General features: G+C 43.2%; 1 protein-coding gene across 2 annotated transcripts in view; it reads right to left on the bottom strand.

The window, feature by feature from the left end:
- The window catches only part of LOC126272382 (peroxiredoxin-6-like), a 122,905-nt gene that overhangs the window by 7,274 nt on the left and 91,944 nt on the right, over window positions 1-23,687 (bottom strand). For both annotated transcript variants that reach the window (XM_049975199.1, XM_049975198.1), the window contains exon 3: window positions 7,544-7,761. In XM_049975199.1, the coding sequence (XP_049831156.1) occupies window positions 7,544-7,761 (218 nt within the window). The remainder of the gene's footprint in view (window positions 1-7,543; window positions 7,762-23,687) is intronic.

Here is a 23,687-nt window from a genome sequence, read left to right as displayed (position 1 = left end):
TCACCTGATTCAATTCGACTGCATTCCGTTATGCTTGTTTCGCTTTTGTTGGTATTCGTTTTATATCCTCAATACACTGTGCATACCGTTCAGCTGTCTCTGACAGAATCACTATGTCATCGGAAAACCTCAAAGTTTTTATTTCTTCTCCCTGAAATTTAATTTCTGCTCCAAATTTTTCTTTTGTTTCCTTTACTGCTTGCTCAACATACCGTTTGAATAACATTGGTGGTAGGCTACAACTCTGTCTCACTCCCTTCTCAACCACTGCTTCCCTTTCATGCCCCTGCCGTCCATTTGTAGATAACGTTTCGCTCCCTGATTGTACCCCTGATAAGCTTTTTCTAAGTCTACAAATGCTATAAAAGTAGGTTTGACTTTCGATGACCTATCTTCTGAGATATGTCGTAGGGTCAGTATTGCCCCACGTTTTCGTACATTTACATTTTCGTGTTAGTATTTTGCAACGATGACTTATTAAACCATAATATGATAAATTTTACACATGTCAGTAACTGCTTTCTTTTCAATAGGAATTATTACATTCTTCTTGAAGTTCGAGGTTATTTCGCCTGCCTCATACATCTTGTGCACCACATGGGAAAGTCTACTACCGGAGCCCTGTTTCGACTTAGGTCTTTCAATCCTCTGTCAAATTCTTCTCGTCCTAGTATTTGATATACTGAGAAGTTACGTCTGCAACGCATCTGACAGTGGTTTTCAAATTATTGATTTAGATCTCATAACCCCATCTCCAAAAGTCAGTATACAATTATTGTACATCTTTCCATGTGCAAAATGAAAGGAAAGTCTTTTTCTACAATGAAACAGAGTACATACTGTGATCTTACTTGTGTTCTTTACTTGTGACGAAGCAGTCACGATCGAAAAATATCATTTACTTAATATGACCGGTTTCGGCATGTACAGTAGGCCATGTTCAGATTGATTGCACAGTTATTGGAGCTGGCGACGTGCTGATCAGCTGCATGTTGTCAAGGCGATAACTGCTCAAGTTATGACAACACGCGACTGCTCAACACGTCGCTGTCTCCAGTAACTAGAGCAATCAATCTGACCATGGCCTACTGTAGCTACCGAAATCGGTCATTTTAAGTAAATGATATTTTTCGATCGTGACTGTTCAAGAGACTCATGGGTTCAGCAGTAGAGGGTAGGAGGAGTTGGGGAAGACCAAGGAGAAGATACCTGGATTCGGTTAAGAATGAGCCTTCTTCTGTGTTTTTCCTTTCACCAAGCACATGTTTTTCTCATTGCATTCTTTTCAATTTCTTTTGTTTTATTTTTTGTTTGGGAGGAGGAGGGGGGGAGGGGATACATCATCTTGTGATGGTTTGATGCTGCCCGCTACGAATTCCTCTCCTGTGCAAACCACTTCATCTCAGAGTTGAACTTGCAACCAATCTCCTCAATTATTTGTTGGCTGTATTTGAATCTCTGTCATCCACTAGTTTTTACTTTCCACGGATCCCTCTAATACCACAAAAGTTTTTCCTAGATGTCTGAACACATGTCCTCTCATGCTGAGCCGTCTTCTTATCTATGTTTTCCACGGGTAACACTTCTTGCAGATTCTGCAGAGAACCACCTCATTCATTGTATTATCGGCACACATGATTTTCAAAATTTTCCTGTCGTATCACATTTCTAACACTTCAATTTTGCTGCTTTCCCAATTTCCCACAGTTCATGATTTACTTACATAGAATGCTGTGCTCCAATATACATTCTCAGAAACTTCTTCCTGAAATTAAAGCCGATGTTTGATACCAGCAGACTTCTTGGAATGCCGTCTAGTTTGTTCTTTATGTCCTCTTTACTTCGTCCTTCGCGTGTTACTTTGCTTACAAGGTAGCAGAATTCCTTCATTTGCTCACCTTCTCGGACACCAATTTTGATGTTAAATATATTGTTGCTCTTAAATTTGCTTCTCCTCGTCACTTTCATTTTCCTTCGGTTTACTGTCAATCAATATTCCGCACTCAGCAGACTGCTCATTATATTCAGTATGTCCTGTAATTCTTCCACGTTTCGACTGAGGAGGGGATGTCCTCAGAAAATCTTATAATTATCTTTTCAGCCTTTTTATCCCACTACATAAGCTTTGTTTTAAATCCATGATTGATTCTGCGATGTCTAGATTGAACAATACCGGTGAAAGACTATATCCCTGTCTTGCAACCTTTTTAATCCGAGCACTTCTTTCTTGATCTCGCCTGTTTAGATTCTAATCTCTCATAACTACTACATTTTCATCCTATTCCACGTATTTTACTGTTTTGAAAATGATCGCAGATACTATCTCTTTTTCAACATCGTTAACAGGTTGCTTGCAGAAACTCGCCACTGTTATCCACATTCTTATTCATTAGGATGACAAACAGGAACCGTTCCCATTACCTTCATAATAGTCACGTTACTAGAACTCTGTTCTCTTTCAATTTCACTCCCCTACATAATATCAGTTTTATCTAATGCTAGTCAACTCTCTCCCGTGAGATTTTTCAAAACATTCAAACTTTTAAGTTCTTGTTCTTCACTTCAATTGTGTCTTTCGATTGTGTCTTATTTCCTAAGGGCTTGTACTTGTTTACAAGAACTGGAATTCTGACTAGTTAAACGCGTTTAAGATATTGCCTCCATTTCTCTTTATCTTCTTCCACTTTATTGTTTAAGCACTACTATTTCTTCTCCTACATTCCTTTCCTGCAAGCTCGCCTGTCTTTATTTCTTTTTCAGTACAAGATTCACAACCATGGTGCAGGCTACTGCTTTGGAAAACTTTAATTTTGCCTCTTTCTTCGTCTCATTCTTTGATGTTTTACACGTAGTTTCACATACCTACTGAAGTTTATCGATTTTTTTCTGTACATCCTACACATTTAAAAATGGGGACTTGTTCCGGGGCCTTGTCTTCAGGCCGGCCGCGGTGGTCTCGCGGTTCTAGGCGCTTCAGTCCGGAACCGCGCGACTGCTACGGCCGCAGATTCGAATCCTGCCTCGGGCATGGATGTGTGTGATGTCCTTAGGTTAGTTAGGTTTAAGTAGTTCTAAGTTCTAGGGGACTGATGTTCACAGATGTTAAGTCCCATAGTGCTCAGAGCCATTTGAACCATTTTTGAACCTTCTCTTCAGTAACAATTTTTGATTGGGTTGGTCGTTTCCCATACTGAGGGATAGCTGTAATTTTAGTGGTGGTTATTTTCAGATTCCTAGTTCATATAATCTATACAGGGAGCGTTGTAAATTTGCTTCCTTTTTGTGTATTAAGACTGCATCATCTGCGTACAGTATAGCTTTCAGATGATAGCTTCTTTTTAGTTGTATATTTTCTTACTTGATTCTTTCATTTTCTTGTAAGATCCTCAATACAGATGTTAAAGAGTGTCGGTGAAAAGCTACATCCTAGCCTGACGCCGTGATTTATTATTATCTCTTCCGTTTTTGAGCCGCTTGTGTTTACGATTATCTTGGAAATTTCATACAAAAATGTTTAAATGTGTGTGAAATCTTATGGGACTTAACTGCTAAGGTCATCAGTCCATAAGCTTACACACTACTTAACCTAAATTATCCTAAGGACACACATACACACACACACACACACACACACACACACACACACACACACACATGCCCGAGGGAGGACTCGAACCTCCACCGGGACCAGCCGCACAGTCCATGACTGCAGCGCCCAAGACCGCTCGGCTAATCCCACGCGGCAATTTCACACAAGTTTCCGATTACCTGTATACGATGTATGGGATATTCTCTATGTTCTACTACTGTCTATCGTCTGTTTCTAGTGACCGAGTCAAAAAGCTTTGTGTGTTTAGATTGTCTTCGCGCTGATTCTGTAGAATCTTTCAATACTGAAAATAATCTCGTTCTGGGAGCGTCCCTTCCTAAAATCACTCCAGTTACGGATAACATAATTGGTAGTAAGTCTCAGACTGTTAAACGAGAGCCCCTTTCAATGGACTTATCTGGCGACATGCTAACGCCCCGATCAGGGGAGAAAATATAACTCCTCCAAGTTGCAAACAGGTTAAGTGTGCGTCTGTTTTCGGCCTAATTTTTCATTATGTGGGCTTAGGATATTACAGAAAAGAGCTTTTGTTTCTTATGCTCTTTCTTCGATCTCTTTTCCCATGTGTAAAAATTGTTCCATTAATTTTTTTCGTAAGCCTGTTCACACCTCCTTAGTTGTATTTCGTGAGAAAAGGAATGTTCATCTGCGTTCTTGCGCTATGAGCAGGCTGCAGACACCTGTAACTTCCTGCATATTTTGTACTCCTAATTAGCACACACAGTCTAACACTGCACGCGGCGTTACATACAGGCTCTCCGGTCGGACAGTACCTGTTGTTCTGTGCTGGAGTCAATAACAATGCGTCCGTTATTGCGGGTGTCAGTTTCGACCTCGAGGGAGCGAATGGTCACCTAAACGTTGTAACACTAAGATTACATCCTGGCGAGTTTTCAGTAGCTTCTGCGTTGAATAGAGCCTCGCCGCTTGTTGATAATATAACTGATCCGTAATATTGTCGAGGATTTGATTTACATTACCTTATATGGAGAGCGAAAGTGGTGAGATGTTTGTGATGATACTTACAAGTGTGATAGGGTTATTACTTACTGTTGAGCATTCTTCTCTTGAACAGTATAGTCTTTGTGCTTTGTTAATCTGCGTTACTAAAGTTGATGTTTTGACCTCTGTGGAGATCATTCCATGTTACTTTATGGTAATGGCCTATATTTCTCTAAAAATACCCACAGCGTGAGCTGATTTGTGATGACCGAGAAACCGGATTAGATACTGTGCGGTAACTGTTCATGACAGTTTAAATTCAGGGAGCAGTTTATCTGGATCTTGATGGTGTGCTTAGCCAGGTGAAGTGCCTCATCACACTCCCTTTGAGCTGCGCCGTACAAGTCTAGTTACGGCACTGATCAAATTAACTAATTAGGCCTACACACATACCAGAACTGAGGGAGTTTGGTGAAGTCCATGAAGATGAGCATGCAAATAGGTGGATAGGAAGTTCAAATGAAACTTTTTAAGTCTCAAACATCTATGACGTATGAAAATTTATACCAAGGCTGGGATTCGAACTGGGTCTCTTTCTCACTAGGCAGATGCGCAAACCACTACGCCACCCTGGCACAGTTTCTTTGCACAACTGCGCAGACTACCCTAGCACACCTCCCTCCTCAATCCAGGTTGCCCTTGAAGTGTGCTTTCATCTTTCTTCAAAAATATGTGTGTGATATCCTATGGGACTTAACTGCTAAGGTCATCAGTCCCTAAGCATACACACTACTTAATCTAAATTAAGGACAAACACACACACACCCACGCCCGAGGGACGACTCGAACCTCCGCCGGGACCAGCCGCACAATGACTGCAGCCCCTGCGACCGATCGGCCAAACTCGCGCGGCCATCTTTCTTCGATTAATTCTTTGTCCATATTCTGTACTCATTGGATTGTTCATTCCGTTCAGCGTATCATGTAATTCTTCTTCACTTTCACTCAGGATAGCAATGTCATCAGCGAATCGTATAATTGATATCCTTTCACCTTGAATTTTGATGCCACCCCTGAACCTTTTTTTTTTATTTCCGTCATTGCTTCTTCGTACAGACTGAACGATAGGGGGGAAAGACTACATCCCTGTCTTACACCCTTTTTAAACCGAGAACATCGTTCTTCGTCCTTCACTCTTATTATTCTCTCTTGGCTCTTGTACCTATTGTGTATTACTCGTCTCGCCCTATAGCTTACCCCTATGTTCCTCTAAATTTCTAACATCTTGCACCATGTTGAGTTGTCGAACCTTGTTTCCAGGTCGACAAATCTTATTAAGATGTCTTGATTTTTCTTTACTCTTGTTTCCATTATGAACCGCAACGTCAGCACTGCCTCTTGGTGGCTTTACCTTTCCTAAGGCCAAATTGATTTTAATCTGACACAACTTCAATTTTCTTTTTTAATTTTTCTGCATGTCATTGTTGTCAGCAGTTTGGATGGATGGATTGTTTAGCTTATTGGATGATAATTCTCGCACTTGTCGTCTCCTACAGTATGGATGATATCTTTCAGAAAATCAGATGATATATCGCCAGACTCGTACATTCTACACACAGACGTGAACAGTCGTTTGCTTGCCACTTCCTCCGAAAATTTTAGAAATTCTGAATGGAATGTTATCTATCCTTTCTGATGGGATGTTATCTATCCCTTCTTAAGTCTTCCAAAGCTCTTTTAAATTCCGATTCTAATACTGGATCGCCTGTCTCTTTCTTACCGACTCCTGTTTCTTCTTATATCACATCAGACAAGTCTTCCCCTAGTAGATATCTTCAACGTACTCTTGCCACATAGCCTCTCTTTCCTCTGCATCTAACAGTGGAATTCCTATTCTACTGTTACAAAATAATAGTCACCCTCTTAGCGCACTGGTCTCTTCGACGAGCTGTATATGGAGAAAACTGGTATCTGGCCATCACGTGAACGTCGACCATACACTGAAGTCCTGTAAGTGAGGCCGTGTGTATTTGCCAGTCGGTTGCGTGGAGTGAAAACGGTGACGTGTATCAACATGGAGATGTGGCGGAATAGCAGAAGGGAACTATCGAAATCGGACGTGCGAATGACTACACCGCTAATGAAGTTTGCCGTTGTGTTGATGTATGGAAACATCTTATCCACCGGATTTACATGGAAAGGTGTACCACTCACCAGGTAAAATGGCTTAAAAATAGTGGTGGTAAAAAGATCCTCACCTATACCCCTTGTCAGTGACTATCAGTTGCAAACGGAGGTCTTCAGTAGGCCAAACGAGTAGCAGAAATTGGACGGTAGTTGACTGGTACGCGGGTAATGTCATTTGATGAGCTGCGTCTTACCCCGTTATGCAAGACGCCAAGGCGTAGATAGTTCAACTAGGTGTTTAACCCGTAGTGTGTCGGAGCGTGTAGTTCAAGCCAGATGATGTTCTGTGGGTGTTTTTCGCATCATGATTTGGGTCCAAAGATTCAGGTTACTGCAGACGTGAACCAGGATGCTTATTCCGCCACTCTCAGTGACCAAGTGTTGCCCTTCTCCTACATTTTGATGCAGACACTTCTAAGGTTTACAGGGCTGCACGTCAGCGGTACTCCCAGAGGCGCTGCTACACCTCGGAAGGTCCGCCAAATAACTCGATCTTAATTCCATAGAAAATATCTAGGACTGTTTGGAAATGCAAGTGAAATGTGGCCATTGACATCCCCCAGATTTGTGGCTCTACACAATTTCTAACGTCAGTGAGTGGCGTCAGATGAATATAATATATCTGAAGAAACATGTGGGCTCATTCGTCGCCGATTGGAGACCATTGGCTAGAGCATTATGTGTCCTTGGAAGACGAAGGAAACCATGATAACAATTTCCCTTGTGAATGGATCATCGAGTTTCGCACTGCTTGGAAGAAGAAGGGGGAGGAGAGTGGTGATGAGGCAGCAGCAGCGGACTCACTCGACGTTGCGGCCGGTGGTGTTGGGGTAGTACATGGAGAGCCGGAGGCGGCGGTCGGGCGCGATGATGAGCACGGCGCGCACGCTCACCGGCTCGCCCTCCGCGGTGCGCTCTGACTCGTCCAGCATGTCCAGCGCCACGGCCAGCTCGCGAGTCTCGTCCGCGATGATCGGGTACGGGAACTCCGCCGGCAGGTTGCGCGCGAACGACCGGATGTCCTGCGGGCGGAAACAGGCGTCAACTCTCTGCACGACATCCACCACCACCACCACCACCGTCACCGTCACCACCAGTTATGCCTCCATCGCCGGCAGCACCACCTACTCTGAATGGATTCACTTTGTGTAGGACAGGAGTACTTACACACAGAATATTTCTAGATCGCAAAGTGCTTATTATTCCCTATGACGCTCTTCGGTCATAATCGTCATCACATCTAATAAAGCAACTGGAAAGATACGAGAAGCAATACCTTGTGAGGTAGTTAACAAAATGATTACCACAGAACATCGTAACCCAATGAATACATACCAAAATAAAACCTGAACCTTACATACAATGTATGTCAACAACTGTACTGTACGTTTCAGAGATACGTCACGGTTGAACATTAAACACAATAGCTTTACATGATAAAATAACGCGAAAATACATTATTGTTGTTGTGGTCTTCACTCAGAAGACTGGTTTGAAGCAGCTGTCTATGCTCTGCAAGCACATTCATCTCTACATAAGTGCTGCAACTTATCTACATTTGAGCCTGCATGCTGTGTTGAAGCCTTCTTCCGTTCCGTCCCCCCCCCCCCAATCCCTTCAGCCCCCCCCCCCCCCCGGATCAAAAATGGCTCTGACCACTATGGGACTTAACTTCTGAGGTCATCAGTCCCCTAGAACTACTTAAACCTAACTAACCAAAGGACATCACACACATCCATACCCGAGGCAGGATTCGAACCTGCGACCGTAGCGGTCGCGCGGTTCCAGACTGAAGTGCCTAGAACCACTCGGCCACACCGGCCAGCCCCACCCGGATCCCTATATACTTCCATCCATTACCAAATGAATCCCTCATGCCTCGTATTTGTCCGATGAACTGATCGCTTCATTTAATTAACTTTTGTCATAAATACTTTTTCTTCATAACTTGATTCAGCGCCACCTCATCAGTTATACAATAAAGTCATAAGTCATTAAAAAAGCAACAACAATCGCTCTCCATGCATCAAGTGCGCTTACATAATACTGCTCCCTGCTCAGTTTCAACTGTAAAATACGGGATGGTCCAGTGTAGGCTGTAATTATCGTATGGCAGCGAAACTTGGTAGGTATGCTAATGCGTTGACGCGGAACCGAGTTAAGCTGGAAAAAAAAATTAGTTCCAATTTTGGCCACCCAGTGCAAAACTGGCGCTGAACACCATGTCGTTGACGTCTCCGGTGTCCATACTGAACAAACTGTGTAAGTGGCGGTTGATAAGGAAATCGACGTTATGTAGTATTTATTTGACGTCTTGTGACGACGTCCCGTTACTAATCCACTGCATGTGGAAACAATTCTATACGTACGTTTTTGCGTTCACATCGCCAGATTTTCACCTAGCTGTCAAATAGGAACTAACTTCTTCGCAGCGTAAATCGTTTGCATATTAATGCATTATAATATCTACGAAGTTTTGCGGTCATACGTTAATTACAGTCCGCACTATAGTACTGCGCTTAATTACAAGTACCTGGTACAAAAATATGAAATATAACACATACTGCTAGACACAGGAAGGGAAGACAGAAGGAAAGCAATAAACACATTTCTTTGTTACCACTTCATTAAAAATCACATGTCACAAATAAAAAGAAACAATGCATTCAGGTTAAATGGAAGTAAATGAAATAAACTCTACACGATCGCCTCCTTCTTTCCTTTAAGCATCTGTATCTAATATACACTATGTGACCAAATATTCGAACACAGAGCTGAAAATGACTTACAAGTTCGTGGCGCCCTCCATCGGTAATGCTGGAATTCAATATGGTGTTGGCCCACCCTTAGCCTTGATGACTGCTTCCACTCTCGCAGACATAAGTTCAATCAGGTGCACGAAGGTTTCTTGTGGAATGGCAGCCCATTGTTCACGGAGTGCTGCACTGAGGAGAGGTATCGATGTCGGTCGGTGAGGCCTGACAGATGACGTTCACCTGATACTCTCCACACCCACACCCTGCCAACGGATAGCCACAATGTGTACCGTGATTCGTCATTCCACACAACGTTTTTCCACTGTTCAGTAGTCCAATGTTTACGCCCACTATACCAAGTGAGACGTCGCTTGGCATTTCCGGCGTGACGTGTGTCTGATGACCAGCCGCTCGTCCATGAAATCCAAGTTTTCTCAACTCCTGCCTAACTATCATAGTACTTGCAGTGGATCCTGAGGCATTTTGGAATACCTGTGTGATGGTCTGGATAGATGTCTGCTATTACATATTACGACCCTCTTCAACTGTCGGCGGTCTCTGTCAGTCAACAGACGAGGTCTGCCTGTACTCTTTTGTGCTGTACGTGTCACTTCAAGTCTCCACTTTAGTATCACATCGGAAACAATGGACCTAGGGATGTTTAGTAGTGTGGAAATCCTGCGTACAGTGGATGTGTGTGATGTCCTTAGTTTAGTTAGGTTTAAGTAGTTCTAAGTTCTAGTGGACTGATGACCTCAGAAGTTATGTCCCATAGTGCTCAGAGCCATTTGAACCATATTCTATGTCCGTGAGTTCCACGGAGCGCCCCATTCAGCTCTCTCACGATATCTAATGATTACTGAGGTCGCTGATATGGAGTACCTGGCAAGAGGTGGCAGCACAATGCACCTAATATGAAAAACGAATGTTTTTGGAGGTGTCCGGGTACTTTTAATCGCATAGTGTACATTATACTTTTGCACACTCTCGCTCGAAAATTCTGTACGCATTGCGCCGTATTGATCATGGGAATGATGTAGACACATACGTGTAGAAACTTTGTACACAGTCACAATCGCATCAGTTTATCGAGCTGTCTATTATCCTATCATCTCGGCTGGATGTCCATAATCTGTCGACAGAGGTACCACCATTGTGCTTTTAAGACAGTCCCTGGTTAACAGAAAGAATGGATTGGTTGCAGTGCATATTAGAGCTCATCGTAGTGTGTTGCTTCTTTAGGGAATACACTGATGACAAGTTGCGCAATTGGCAACAATGGGTAACTCAATATCTGAATGCAGGGAAAGGGTTCCGGCTACACTATTACTCCATGCGATTGTCCCATATTATCATGGGTTTCAGAATTTGATTTCATCTAATAAGGAATATAAAAACCTTCACTGATAACACAGTTGCGGCCATCTAAGCCTAAATTATGTGCACATATCCTAACACGGCAGATATTTGCTTCACCTGCGATTTTTCGCACTTTCTAGCATTGCGTCCGTCATAGCCATTCCACAGCGTGAAGACTACTGTAACATTTCTAGTTGTGTTTATCATCCTTCCGTGAAGAGGGTCAGAAGAGATCAAAAAGGAAGTCAGTTTTCGTCAAGGATTGATGGCTATGTCGACCTTTCGTGGAGGAACTATAGGCATGGAGGAATTTAGACAACTTACAGAAAACGACGTGAACAGGTTGGACTGGAAGGTGAAGATCCAGGTTCTAGTTTTTTCGTAGACAAGGGAATAATTTACACTGAGCTGTGTAGGTGATATATTAGCAGGGCATCATTGCCAAAGTTAATGGAGTGCCCACTGAGTAGGTTGCGACAGGGTACACAATATGTGATGCAACAACGAGCGATAACGAAGGCCTCCATTTTGTGTAGTTAGCGTCAACGGATCAGTTTCACTGAAGAACCATCCCGCTCAGGTTTCCTAAGATACAAACAACAAGCAACATCATCGAGGAATGTTACACAAGAAAGCACTAATTTTACCACAGCACACAGCACTAAAGCACTGCGATTAACACGGACGCTCTGAAACCGATGCATCATTCCGGAAAACAGATGTCATATAACAGTGCCGCCTATTCTTCGTTAAAAGTCTGAATGGCTAAAAAAGACTCCGTGGAAAATACACAGTCGGTTTTTGTCCAAATTTTCATAGCAAAACGAAGAGTGGGAAGCGGATAAATGGAAAAACTGATCAGAGCGAGGCGTAGTTTTACAAAAATATTTTGTTGCTTGAAAGTAAGAAGGGCAAGTAAGGGAAATTTAATTAGTGATTTGAGGGAAAAATACGCTATGGATTTTTGTCTGAATTTTCGTAGCCAAACAAAGAGCGGGAAATGAACAAATGAGGTATCAAACTGACCAACGTGAGATGTAGTTTTGCAAAAAAAATTTTATTGTTTGAAGGTAGTCATGATTATTGAAAAAAATTGTTGATTAGAGGGAAAATTGAAATTATTTCACTAACATCTGCTCATATTTTACTGTCAATAAAAAGTGGTTCTCTAATCTATTTTATTTTTTGCATTTAGGCATGTCATTCATATTTTTAGATAAATCACTTCACAACACATTTCGCTGTTTTTCCAATTTTTTCTGTCTTCCTTTTCCGTGGCAAAGAAGTTGTGAGACCATGTAAGGTCCAACAGACACTTCCACACAACGTTGTCACCCAAATTGTCAGTTTGAAAGAATTTGGGTAGTAGTTTGAAGACATGTTTCGTGTAGGGTGTTCAAGCTCTCTTGTGCTTGGGAGGTAAACAAATTGAAATATTCATATTTTTAGGGCAAGTGATAAATTCAAAATCAAGTTCAATCCCTCACAACTCTCATTAATCTGCTCTCCGAAGTGGGGGAAAAAATGAAACGTACTTATGACGTATTTGACCGGGAGTTCCCTTTTGGGGCGTTTGGCCGCCTGATCCAAGTTTTTTTATCTGACGCCGCTTCGGCGACTTGCGCGTCGATGAGGATGATGAAAGGATTATGTCCCATAGTGCTCAGAGCCATTTGAACCATGTTCTATGTCCATGAGTTCCACGAAGCGCCCCATTCAGCTCTCTCACGATATCTAATGACTACTGAGGTCGCTGATATATCCAGACACTCTGTGACCAAAATGGTACTGAAACAGAGGATGACAGACTAAAGGCCGAAATACTAAATGTCTTCTTCCAAAGCTGTTTCACAGAGGAAGACGGCACTGTAGTTCCTTCTCTAGATCGTCGCACAGATGACAAAATGGTAGATATCGAAATAGACGACGGAGGGATAGAGAAAAAATTAAAATCGCTCAAAAGAGGAAAGGCCGCTGGACATGATGGGATACCAGTTCGATTTTACACAGAGTACGCGAAGGAACTTGCCCCCCTTCTTGCAGCGGTGTACCGTAGGTCTCTAGAAGAGCGAGCGTTCCAAAGGATTGGAAAAGGGCACAGGTCATCCCCGTTTTCAAGAAGGGACGTCGAACAGATGTGCAGAACTATAGACCTATATCTCTAACGTCGATCAGTTGTAGAATTTTGGAACACGTATTATGTTCGAGTATAATGACTTTTCTGGAGACTAGAAATCTACTCTGTAGGAATCAGCATGGGTTTCGAAAAAGACGGTCGTGTGAAACCCAACTCGCGCTATTCGTCCACGAGACTCAGAGGGCCATAGACACGGGTTCACAGGTAGATGCCGTGTTTCTTGACTTCCGCAAGGCGTTTGACACAGTTCCCCACAGTCGTTTAATGAACAAAGTAAGAGCATACGGACTATCAGATCAATTGTGTGATTGGATTGAGGAGTTCCTAGATAACATAACGCAGCATGTCATTCTCAATGGAGAGAAGTCTTCAAAAGTAAGAGTGCTTTCAGGTGTGTCGCAGGGGAGTGTCATAGGACCGTTGCTATTCACAATATACATAAATGACCTGGTGGATGACATAGGAAGTTCACTGATGCTTTTTTCAGATGACGCTGTGGTGTATCGAGAGGCGAGAGGTTGCAACAATGAAAACTTGTACTGAAGTGCAGGAGGATCTGCAACGAATTGACGCATGGTGCAGGGAATGGCAATTGAATCTCAATGTAGACAAGTGTAATGTGCTGCGAATACATAGAAATATAGATCCCTGATCATTTAGCTACAATATAGCAGGTCAGCAACTGGAAGCAGTTAATTCCATAAATTATCTGGGAGTACGCATTAGGAGTGATTTAAAATGGAATGATCATATAAAGTTGATCGTAGGTAAAGCAGATGCCAGACTGAGATTCATTGGAAGAATTCTAAGGAAATGCAATCCGAAAACAAAGGAAGTAGGTTACAGTACGCTTGTTCGCCCACTGCTTGAATACTGCTCAACAGTGTGGGATCCGTACCAGATAGGGTTGATAGAAGAGATAGAGAAGATCCAACAGAGAGCAGCGCGCTTCCTTGCAGGATCATTTAGTAATCGCGAAAGCGTTACGGAGATGATAGATAAACTCCAGTGGAAGACTCTCCAGGAGAGACGCTCAGTAGCTCGGTACGGGCTTTTGTTAAAGTTTCGAGAACATACCTTCACCGAGGAGTCAAGCAGTATAGTGCTCCCTCCTACGTATATCTCGCGAAGCGACCATGAGGATAAAATCAGAGACATTAGAGCCCACACAGAGGCATACCAACAATCCTTCTTTCCACGAACAATACGAGACTGGAATAGAAGGGAGAGCCGATAGAGGTACTCAGGGTACCCTCCGCCACACATCGTCAGGTGGCTTGCGGAGTATGGATGTAGATGTAGATGTAGGACAATAGACACACACACACAAACAAACAAGAACACACACACACACATTCCGAGCGGAGGAGAGCGCCGACACGACCAGCAATCGAACCTGAGGCTTCGATATCAAGAATCTGCAACGCGAACTGCAAGACCACGGTCTGCTGAACCTCAAGTAGCAATGTCAAACAATTAGGAGAAAGTACATCTTGAGATATGTATCATTTAGTTACAAAATACGCAGCTTGTTTTTCGGCCACATACGTCTGTTCGTCACAGTGTACGGTGAGTTACACTCCCCTGTACTATTGACTGAGGCTTAGAATTCGCAGTTACATACTCGTTTTCTGAGGACGAAGTCTCGACGTTCAGTTTAAATTCTGTGGCACCCACTGTGTAAATGTTTGTTTCACCCATACCGAACAGTTCCTCATAAACTGCGCCCTACTCAGTAAGATGTGGTCACTGGGAAAAACAAATCTGGTGTTCTGTAGGTCATATCTGTTAATCTGGTAGGCAGGTTAAAGAATTTAAAAAGAGAAATGGATAAGTAGAAGTTAGGCTGTTGAAATGCAGTGGCAGGCAGAACAGGACTTCTTGTTAGTTGAGTAAGAGGCTATCAACACGAAGTCAAATAGTTAAACCCTATTCACTTCGATATGAAATAAACGAATGTGATGTTTAAAATGTTTACTCAGCTCTTATTCTCTTGAAAACCTTAGGATTGTATTTTATGATAGAGGGAAATGTTGCAATGATGGTAATTTTTTGTTGTTGAAAATAAAGTCCATCAACACTGAATATGCCATATTTACTTTCTTGACGAGACGCTGTGTTTGAATAAATAATGTCCGTTTCTCTGTTCTTCTTTCTCAGTAATTTTCTGTGTTTGAAAAAAAATTAAATAAGTGATCGAGCGCAAACCTTTATTTATCTTCATGGGTGCAAAAGATATTCAGAATCAAAATTTTCTCGAGAGAATTTATTTTGATTACATTTCAGATTATTTTAGTTTTTATGTCCCACGTAAATGTATTAAAAGTGTGAATAACTTTTGCTATGTACGTGGTGAAGTCACTTTTGCTTCTCAGCATGAACTGACTCCACTAATAAAGACGGCATATTACGATTTCTTCGAGTGTAAATTGTAAACTCTTTATTGATGGGACATTTAATAGGTTCCTTGAAGGGAAAAGAAAGCAGCAGTGGAAGTCTTCGAAAATGTTATTCACAATTTCTTTGGAAATCAAAGATCTGAAAAAGAAGATCTAGCCGCTAATGAACTTCTAGACCCATACCAAGAACTAGGTTGTAATGTGTTGCTCAAGATCCACTTTTTGGACTCAAATCTCGACATATTTCCACTCAACGGTGGCGCTGTGAGTTACGACAGAGACATTCCAGCAATGGATAGAAGGTATCAGGGCAAGTGCAACTCATCTGTGCTACCAGACTATTGTTGGAATCTCGTAAGAGACTGGCCAGAAGGTTACAAATAAAAACGGAAAATCAGAAACGCTCAAATGAATAATTAAATAGGTAAGAGACCAAAATGAGAATTTCCATACATGTCTTCGAACCAAGAGCTAACGTAAGTTTCTCGAGTGATAGTCCTGTTCTTCGACCTGAGTTTGCTTGGAATTGGCTATTTTTCTGTAAAGGATAGAGACACCTGTAACTTTAGGTTAGCCACTACAGAAGCATAGTAAACGCATTGTCTTTACCAAGACAGACGCGAAACGCCGATCACAGAAGTAGGATTTTACATGCCTACTATCTCCGCACATGATAAAGGAATGGAAAGAAAGTTTGATGCGATAAAATAAATTATTCAGATTGATAAGTGAATGAAAATTTAATTGTGATGGGGGAACGGAATTCGATAACAGGAAACTAGTGGTCTAACATGGACTGTAGATAAGAAATTAAGAGGAAAGTCATATTGCATAATTTGGCATAGAGCACAATTTAATCATTCCTGATAGACCACAATTTAATCATTCCTAACAGTTTAAGAAACAGTAAAGAAGGTTTTAGGGCGGAAGAGATTTGGAGACACCACTGATTACTTAACGCCAACACAGAGATTTAAAAAACCAAGTTTTTCAGCTGGAAAACGTTTTCTTGGACTCTGACCATAATTTATTCATTATCATCTAGAACTGAATAAACTGCAGAAGGATAACAATGTAAAGATATAGGAACTGGGCAAATGGAAAAAAATCACTGTTTTGGGAGATATTCAAAGAGAGCTTTAGACAATAATTGAGTGAAACTGTTGAAAGGAATACATCGGAAGACTGACTGAATAGAAGCAAATCGATGTTTATAGAATTTTTTGATTTAGAGATAGATTTTGACATTGTTGACCGAAATGTACTCTTTGAAATTCTAAAGGTAGCAGGGATAAAAGTCAGAGAGAGACAGGTTATGTACAGAAACCAATGTGTAGCTATAATAGACGCAGAACATGAGAGCAGTAGCTGTGGGTGGAGTGAGTCAGAGTTGTATCCTATTCTCGACGTTATTTAATCTTTACGGTGAACAAGCAGTGAAAGAAAGCAGAAGAAATTCAGAAAGAAAAACATTCAGGGATAAGTAATAAAAACATTGAGGTGTGATGATAGCACTGTAATTCCGTCACAGATAGCAAAGAAGTTGGAAGATCAGTTCAAGGAAATGAATAGTATCTTGAAAAGAGGTTATACGCTAAAAATCAATAGAAGTAAGAGAAGGATAATGGAATGTAGTCGAATTAAATCATTTGATGTAAAAGTATTTTGATTAGGAAATGAGACGCAACGGAGTAGATGATTTCTCGTATTTAGGTAACAAAATAACTGTTGATGGTCGAAGTGCAGAGGGTATGAAGTACATAGTGGCGATAGCAGTGTAATCGTTGCTAAAATCATCATCATCATCATCATTTAAGACTAATTATGCCTTTTAGCGTTCAGTCTGGAGCATAGCCCCCTTATAAAATTCCTCCACGATCCCCTATTCAGTGCTAACATTGGTGCCTCTTCTGATGTTAAACCTGTTACTTCAAAATCATTCTTAACCGAAACCAGGTACCTTCTCCTTGGTCTGCCCCGACTCCTCATACCCTCTACTGCTGAAGCCATGAGTCTCTTGGCTAACCTTGCTTCTCCCATGCGTGTAACATGACCCCACCATCTAAGCCTGTTCGCGCCGACTGCTACATCTATAGAGTTCATTCCCAGTTTTTCTTTGATTTCGTCATTGTGAACACCCTCCTCCCATTGTTCCCATCTACTAGTACCTAAAATCATCCTAGCTACTTTCATATCCGTAACCTCAACCTTGTTGATAAGGTTACCTGAATCCACCCAGGTTTGGCTCCCATACAACAAAATTGGTCGAAAGATTGAACGGTGCACAGATAACTTAGTCTTGGTACTGACTTCCTTCTTGCAGAAGAGAGCAGATTCTAGCTGAGCGTCACTGCATTAGCTTTGCTACACCTCGCTTCCAGTTCTTTCACTATGTTGCAATCCTGTGAGAATATGCATCCTAAGTACTTGAAACCGTCCACCTGTTCTAACTTTGTTCCTCCTATTTGGCACTCAATCCGTTTATATTTCTTTCCCACTGACATTACTTTCGTTTTGGAGATGCTAATCTTCATACCATAGTCCTTACATTTCTGATCTAGCTCTGAAATATTACTTTGCAAACTTTCAATCGAATCTGCCATCACAACTAAGTCATCCGCATATGCAAGACTGCTTATTTTGTGTTCACATATCTTAATCTCAGCCAGCCAGTCTATTGTTTTTAACATATGATCCATAAATAATACACTCCTGGAAATTGAAGTAAGAACACCGTGAATTCATTGTCCCAGGAAGGGGAAACTTTATTGACACATTCCTGGGGTCAGACACATCACATGATCACACTGACAGAACCACAGGCACATAGACACAGGCAACAGAGCATGCACAATGTCGGCACTAGTACAGTGTATATCCACATTTCGCAGCAATGCAGGCTGCTATTCTCCCATGGAGACGATAGTAGAGATGCTGGATGTAATCCTGTGGAACGGCTTGCCATGCCATTTCCACCTGGCGCCTCAGTTGGACCAGCGTTCGTGCTGGACGTGCAGACCGCGTGAGACGACGCTTCATCCAGTCCCAAACATGCTCAATGGGGGACAGATCCGGAGATCTTGCTGGCCAGGGTAGTTGACTTACACCTTCTAGAGCACGTTGGGTGGCACGGGATACATGCGGACGTGCATTGTCCTGTAGGAACAGCAAGTTCCCTTGCCGGTCTAGGAATGGTAGAACGATGGGTTCGATGACGGTTTGGATGTACCGTGCACTATTCAGTGTCCCCTCGACGATCACCAGAGGTGTACGGCCAGTGTAGGAGATGGCTCCCCACACCATGATGCCGGGTGTTGGCCCTGTGTACCTCGGTCGTATGCAGTCCTGATTGTGGCGCTCACCTGCACGGCGCCAAACACGCATACGACCATCATTGGCACCAAGGCAGAAGCGACTCTCATCGCTGAAGACGACACGTCTCCATTCGTCCCTCCATTCACGCCTGTCGCGACACCACTGGAGGCGGGCTGCACGATGTTGGGGCGTTAGCGGAAGACGGCCTATCGGTGTGCGGGACCGTAGCCCGGCTTCATGGAGACGGTTGCGAATGGTCCTCGCCGATACTCCAGGAGCAACAGTGTCCCTAATTTGCTGGGAAGTGGCGGTGCGGTCCCCTACGGCACTGCGTAGGATCCTACGGTCTTGGCGTGCATCCATGCGTCGCTGCGGTCCGGTCCCAGGTCGACGGGCAAGTGCACCTTCCGCCGACCACTGGCGACAACATCGATGTACTATGGAGACCTCACGCCCCACGTGTTGAGCAATTCGGCGGTACGTCCACCCGGCCTCCCGCATGTCCACTATACGCCCTCGCTCAAAGTCCGTCAACTGCACATACGGTTCACGTCCACGCTGTCGCGGCATGCTACCAGTGTTAAAGACTGCGATGGAGCTCCGTATGCCACGGCAAACTGGCTGACACTGACGGCGGCGGTGCACAAATGCTGCGCAGCTAGCGCCATTCGGCGGCCAACACCGCGGTTCCTGGTGTGTCCGCTGTGCCGTGCGTGTGATCATTGCTTGTACAGCCCTCTCGCAGTGTCCGGAGCAAGTATGGTGGGTCTGACACACCGGTGTCAATGTGTTGTTTTTTCCATTTCCAGGAGTGTATGAACAACAGTGGCGACAGGTTGCAGCCTTGTCTTACCCCTGAAACTACTCTGAACCATGAACTCAATTTACCGTCAACTCTAACTGCTGCCTGACTATCCATGTAAAGACCTTTAATTGCTTGCAAAAGTTTGCCTCCTATTCCATAATCTCGTAGAACAGACAATAACTTCCTCCTAGGAACGCGGTCATATGCCTTTTCTAGATCTATAAAGCATAGATACAACTCCCTGTTCCACTCATAACACTTCTCCATTATTTGCCGTAAGCTAAAGATCTGGTCCTGACAACCTCTAAGAGGCCTAAACCCACACTGATTTTCATCGAATTGGTCCTCAACTAATACTCGCACTTTCCTTTCAGCAATATCTGAGAAGATTTTACCCACAACACTGATTAAAGAGATACCTCAGTAGTTGTTACAATCTTTTCTGTTTCCATGTTTAAAGATTGGTGTGATTACTGCTTTTGTCCAGTCTGATGGAACCTGTCCTGACTCCCAGGCCATTTCAATTATCCTGTGTAGCCATTAAAGACCTGACATTCCACAGTATTTGATGAGTTCCGACTTAATTTCATCCACCCCAGCTGCTTTATTGCACTGCAATCTATTGACCATTTTCTCCACTTCCTCAAATGTGATCCTATTTCCGTCATCATTCCTATCCCATTCTACCTCGAAATCTGAAACATTACTGATTGTATTTTCACCTACATTGAGCAACTCTTCAAAATATTCCCTCCATCTGCCCAAGGCATCCACAGGATTCACCAGAAGAAAAAAAATTGTTAACTTAGAATATAAACTTAAGCGTTAATAAGTATTTTCTGGAGGTATTTGTCTTTCATGTAAGAATGCACGGAAGTGAAACGTGGACTATGAAGCACTGAGACAAGAAGACAATAGAAACCTCAGAAATGTGGTGCTACAGAAGAAGCTGAAGATCGGATAGTTAATGAGTAGGTACTGAGGTGAACTGGGGAGGAAATAAATTCGTGGCACAACGGGAGTGAATGAAACAAGGGATCTCTTGACAGACACAACCAGAGATATTTAAGATCAACTTCCTTGCCGCAGTGGTAACACCGGTTTTCGTCAGATCAGCGAAGTTCAGCGCTGTCGGGCTTGTCGAGCATTTGAATGGGGCACCGTGTGGGTCCGCCAAGTGCTGTTGGCAAGTTGATGTGCGTTCAGCCCTTGTGAGGCCAACTGAGGAGCTACTTGATTGAGAAGTAGTGGCACCGGTCACGAAAGCTGACAACGGCCGGGAGATTGGCGTGCTGACCACATGGCCCTTCGTATCCACATCCGGCGACTCCTAAGGGCTGAGGATGATACGGCGGCCGGTCGGTTCCGTTGGGTCTTCAAGACCTGTTCGGAAGGTGTTTGTTTTTGAGGTATTAAGGAATTGTCAATTTAATGATGGAGGAATGTGGACCGGGGGGGGGGGGGGGGGGGCGGGCGTGCGTGGGTGGATGTGTCCGAGGGGAGTGATTGTGATGGGAGATCGTGGCTAGAATACAGTAAAAACGTGTAACAGTTATGCAAAGATGAAGAGTTTTGCACAGATGGACTAGCTTGGAAAGATGGATGATAAAAATTTAAGTACTGTGGAATTCGTAACGGAATGAAAATTGCTTTTTACCTTACATACTGAATTACTTGAAATTTTTGTTGTATATGCACTGTACTTTCTCACTATTCAAAATAAATGCTAAAAACAAATTTTATTCTATTATTAACTTCTTAAAATAATAAAGCAGAAATATTAACCAATTTTGTTGTTGTGTGCAGTCGAAAAAATATTTTTTAGAAGTCAATTTTTTCTCCTTATAATTTAAGAACAAAAGAGACGTTCCAGCTTAAAGGATTTAACACATTGCCTAAAATCTGGTTCGCTGTGCAGGTAAGCACCGAAACATTATTCATGCAAAACTTTGTTTCTGTGCCTGTAATAATCGATGAAATAATGGCATCGAAGTACGAAAAAACGTTGTTTACTAGAAATTGAAACTAAAGATTTACTTGTCATTTTCTTCTCAATGGTACATCTACATCTACATCATACTCCGCAAGCTACGTAATGTTGTGTGGCAGGGGGTACTTTCGGTACCGTTATCTTATCCCTCCAACCCTGTTCCACTCTCTTGGTCAATACGCGAGCTGTATGTGGGGGGAAGTAATATGTTGTCCGACTCCTCCTGAAAAGTGCTGCTCTGAAATTTCAGTAGTAAATCTCTCCGAGATGCACAACGCCTCTCTTGTAACGTCTGCCAGTGTAGTTTGTTTAACGTGTCAAAATATCCCAGCTTCATCATCTTGTTGATTCTGAGGCTCCTGTTCATCTTCTTTTGTTGTCTTTCTTTTCTTCTTATTATGGCCTCCAGTGTTATCATTTCAGCAGCTTCCTCAGCTTCAGTGAGACGTTGCCTGTGCACTCGCAGAAGTCTAATCCTTATGTTTTCCCCAATTTCGGTGCCTAGTCTGCTTATAGTTTTTAATCTGCTTGTTACCCCACCAGTAAAACATCTTATGAGATCCATCACACCGACGTGAAAAGCTGGCGTGCCAACAGAAACTGTGCTATCGAGAGCTTGCACACAATTAAACGCGTAGTTAAGAATTATTAAACTCGTCTGGAATACATTCATGCTCAGAGAAAAAGAACACTTTTAACAACTAGAGATAGGACGTTCATATTCACAGGACATGTACATTAGTATGTTCTACAGAAATGATTAGCGTTTCAGTCACCTCGGTTCAGCATGTGTCCTGTTGCCTAGTAGGTACAGGATCCGCCATGAGCCCTAGTACTTTGTTCAATGCGCGATGGCATCGATGCGTATAAGGCGCGAATGGCATCCTCCGGTATAGCTATCCTTGCTGCATTCACCTAGTTGCAAAGTTCATCTGTGGTAGTTAGCATTGGGTCACAGCGCTGCATCTCTTCGTTTCACTACACCCCACACATATTCGATTGGCGACAGTCTGGGCAAAAGGCTGACACCCTGTGACACCAAGAAGGCACGTTTTCGTGCAGTAATATGTGGTTGTGCACTGTCTTGCTGAAGAATGGCGTCGGGGGTGTTGTGCAGAAAGGGTATGGCTATGAGTCCCAGGATGTCATTCACGCAGGTAACATAGATCACAGTGCCCTGGGTATGCACCAGCTTCTATTTGTGGTTGCACCCAATAGCACCCCACATCACATAAGGCCTTGAGTCGGCGCAATGTGTCCGCTGCGAATGCAGTCATTGTGATGCCGCTCCTCCTGTCTTTGGCGATCAAAAATGCTGCCATAACTTTCGAACAATCGGAACCTGGATTCGTCCGAAAACACCATCAGTGTCATTCTTGTCCCCAGTGACGACGCTCCGTACACCACTGCCGTCTAGCTTGTTTCTGCACATTCGTCAAAGGTAGGCGACGCGCACTTAACCTATGCAGTAATAAGCGGCGACGGACTGTCACCCCTGATAATGTACGATGTGTTACACACTGTTACACAGTTGCGCCAGAGCCGAGGAGGACACAGATTTGTCCTGCAATGTCCCTCCTGCGAGGAGGGGGAGTCTGAGTGGTGCAACGTGGCCTATCTTGTTGTATCCTACGGCCTTCCGTGAACCATTCTTCACGCACCCGTTGCACTGCCGAAACACGTCGTCCCACACGAGCGGTAATTTCCCAGATGGGTGCATCATAGAGATGGGTAGTTCGCGAACGAACGGGTGCAAAGGAACGGTTCACCAAGATGAACGAAAGGACCGAGGAACGAATTCCAAGGAACGATCGGTTCATAGTTCACTTCGGTCGCGGAGGTCTACTTATAGTTCCCGGGAACGAGGAACGATCGGTTCATAGTTCAGTAGTTCACTTCGGTCGCGGCGGTCACTTCGGCAGTTCTCGTTCCAGCCTCGGTCGCGAGCTCGTCTCAGTCTCGGTCTCCCTCGGCCACACTCGTTCTTCGCATGACCACCTGTCTCAGTTCCACTGCCGACTGCTCCTAGTTAGTTCAGTATCCAGTTGTTCGTTTCGTTCACTGCACTAGCCCATATTACGTTGTATGAAATAGGTACGTCTTTTCATGTAACAAAAGAACGTATGAGTTCACTTCATTATATCGATGAACAGCAGAAGACATACTTATAACAAGGCAATTTTTTTT

This window comes from Schistocerca gregaria, chromosome 5 (assembly GCF_023897955.1).
Source record: "Schistocerca gregaria isolate iqSchGreg1 chromosome 5, iqSchGreg1.2, whole genome shotgun sequence".
In the NCBI taxonomy this organism is placed as follows: domain Eukaryota; kingdom Metazoa; phylum Arthropoda; class Insecta; order Orthoptera; family Acrididae; genus Schistocerca; species Schistocerca gregaria.
The sequence above is the reverse complement of the archived record's forward strand: the minus strand, read 5'-3'. Positions and strand labels throughout refer to the sequence as shown.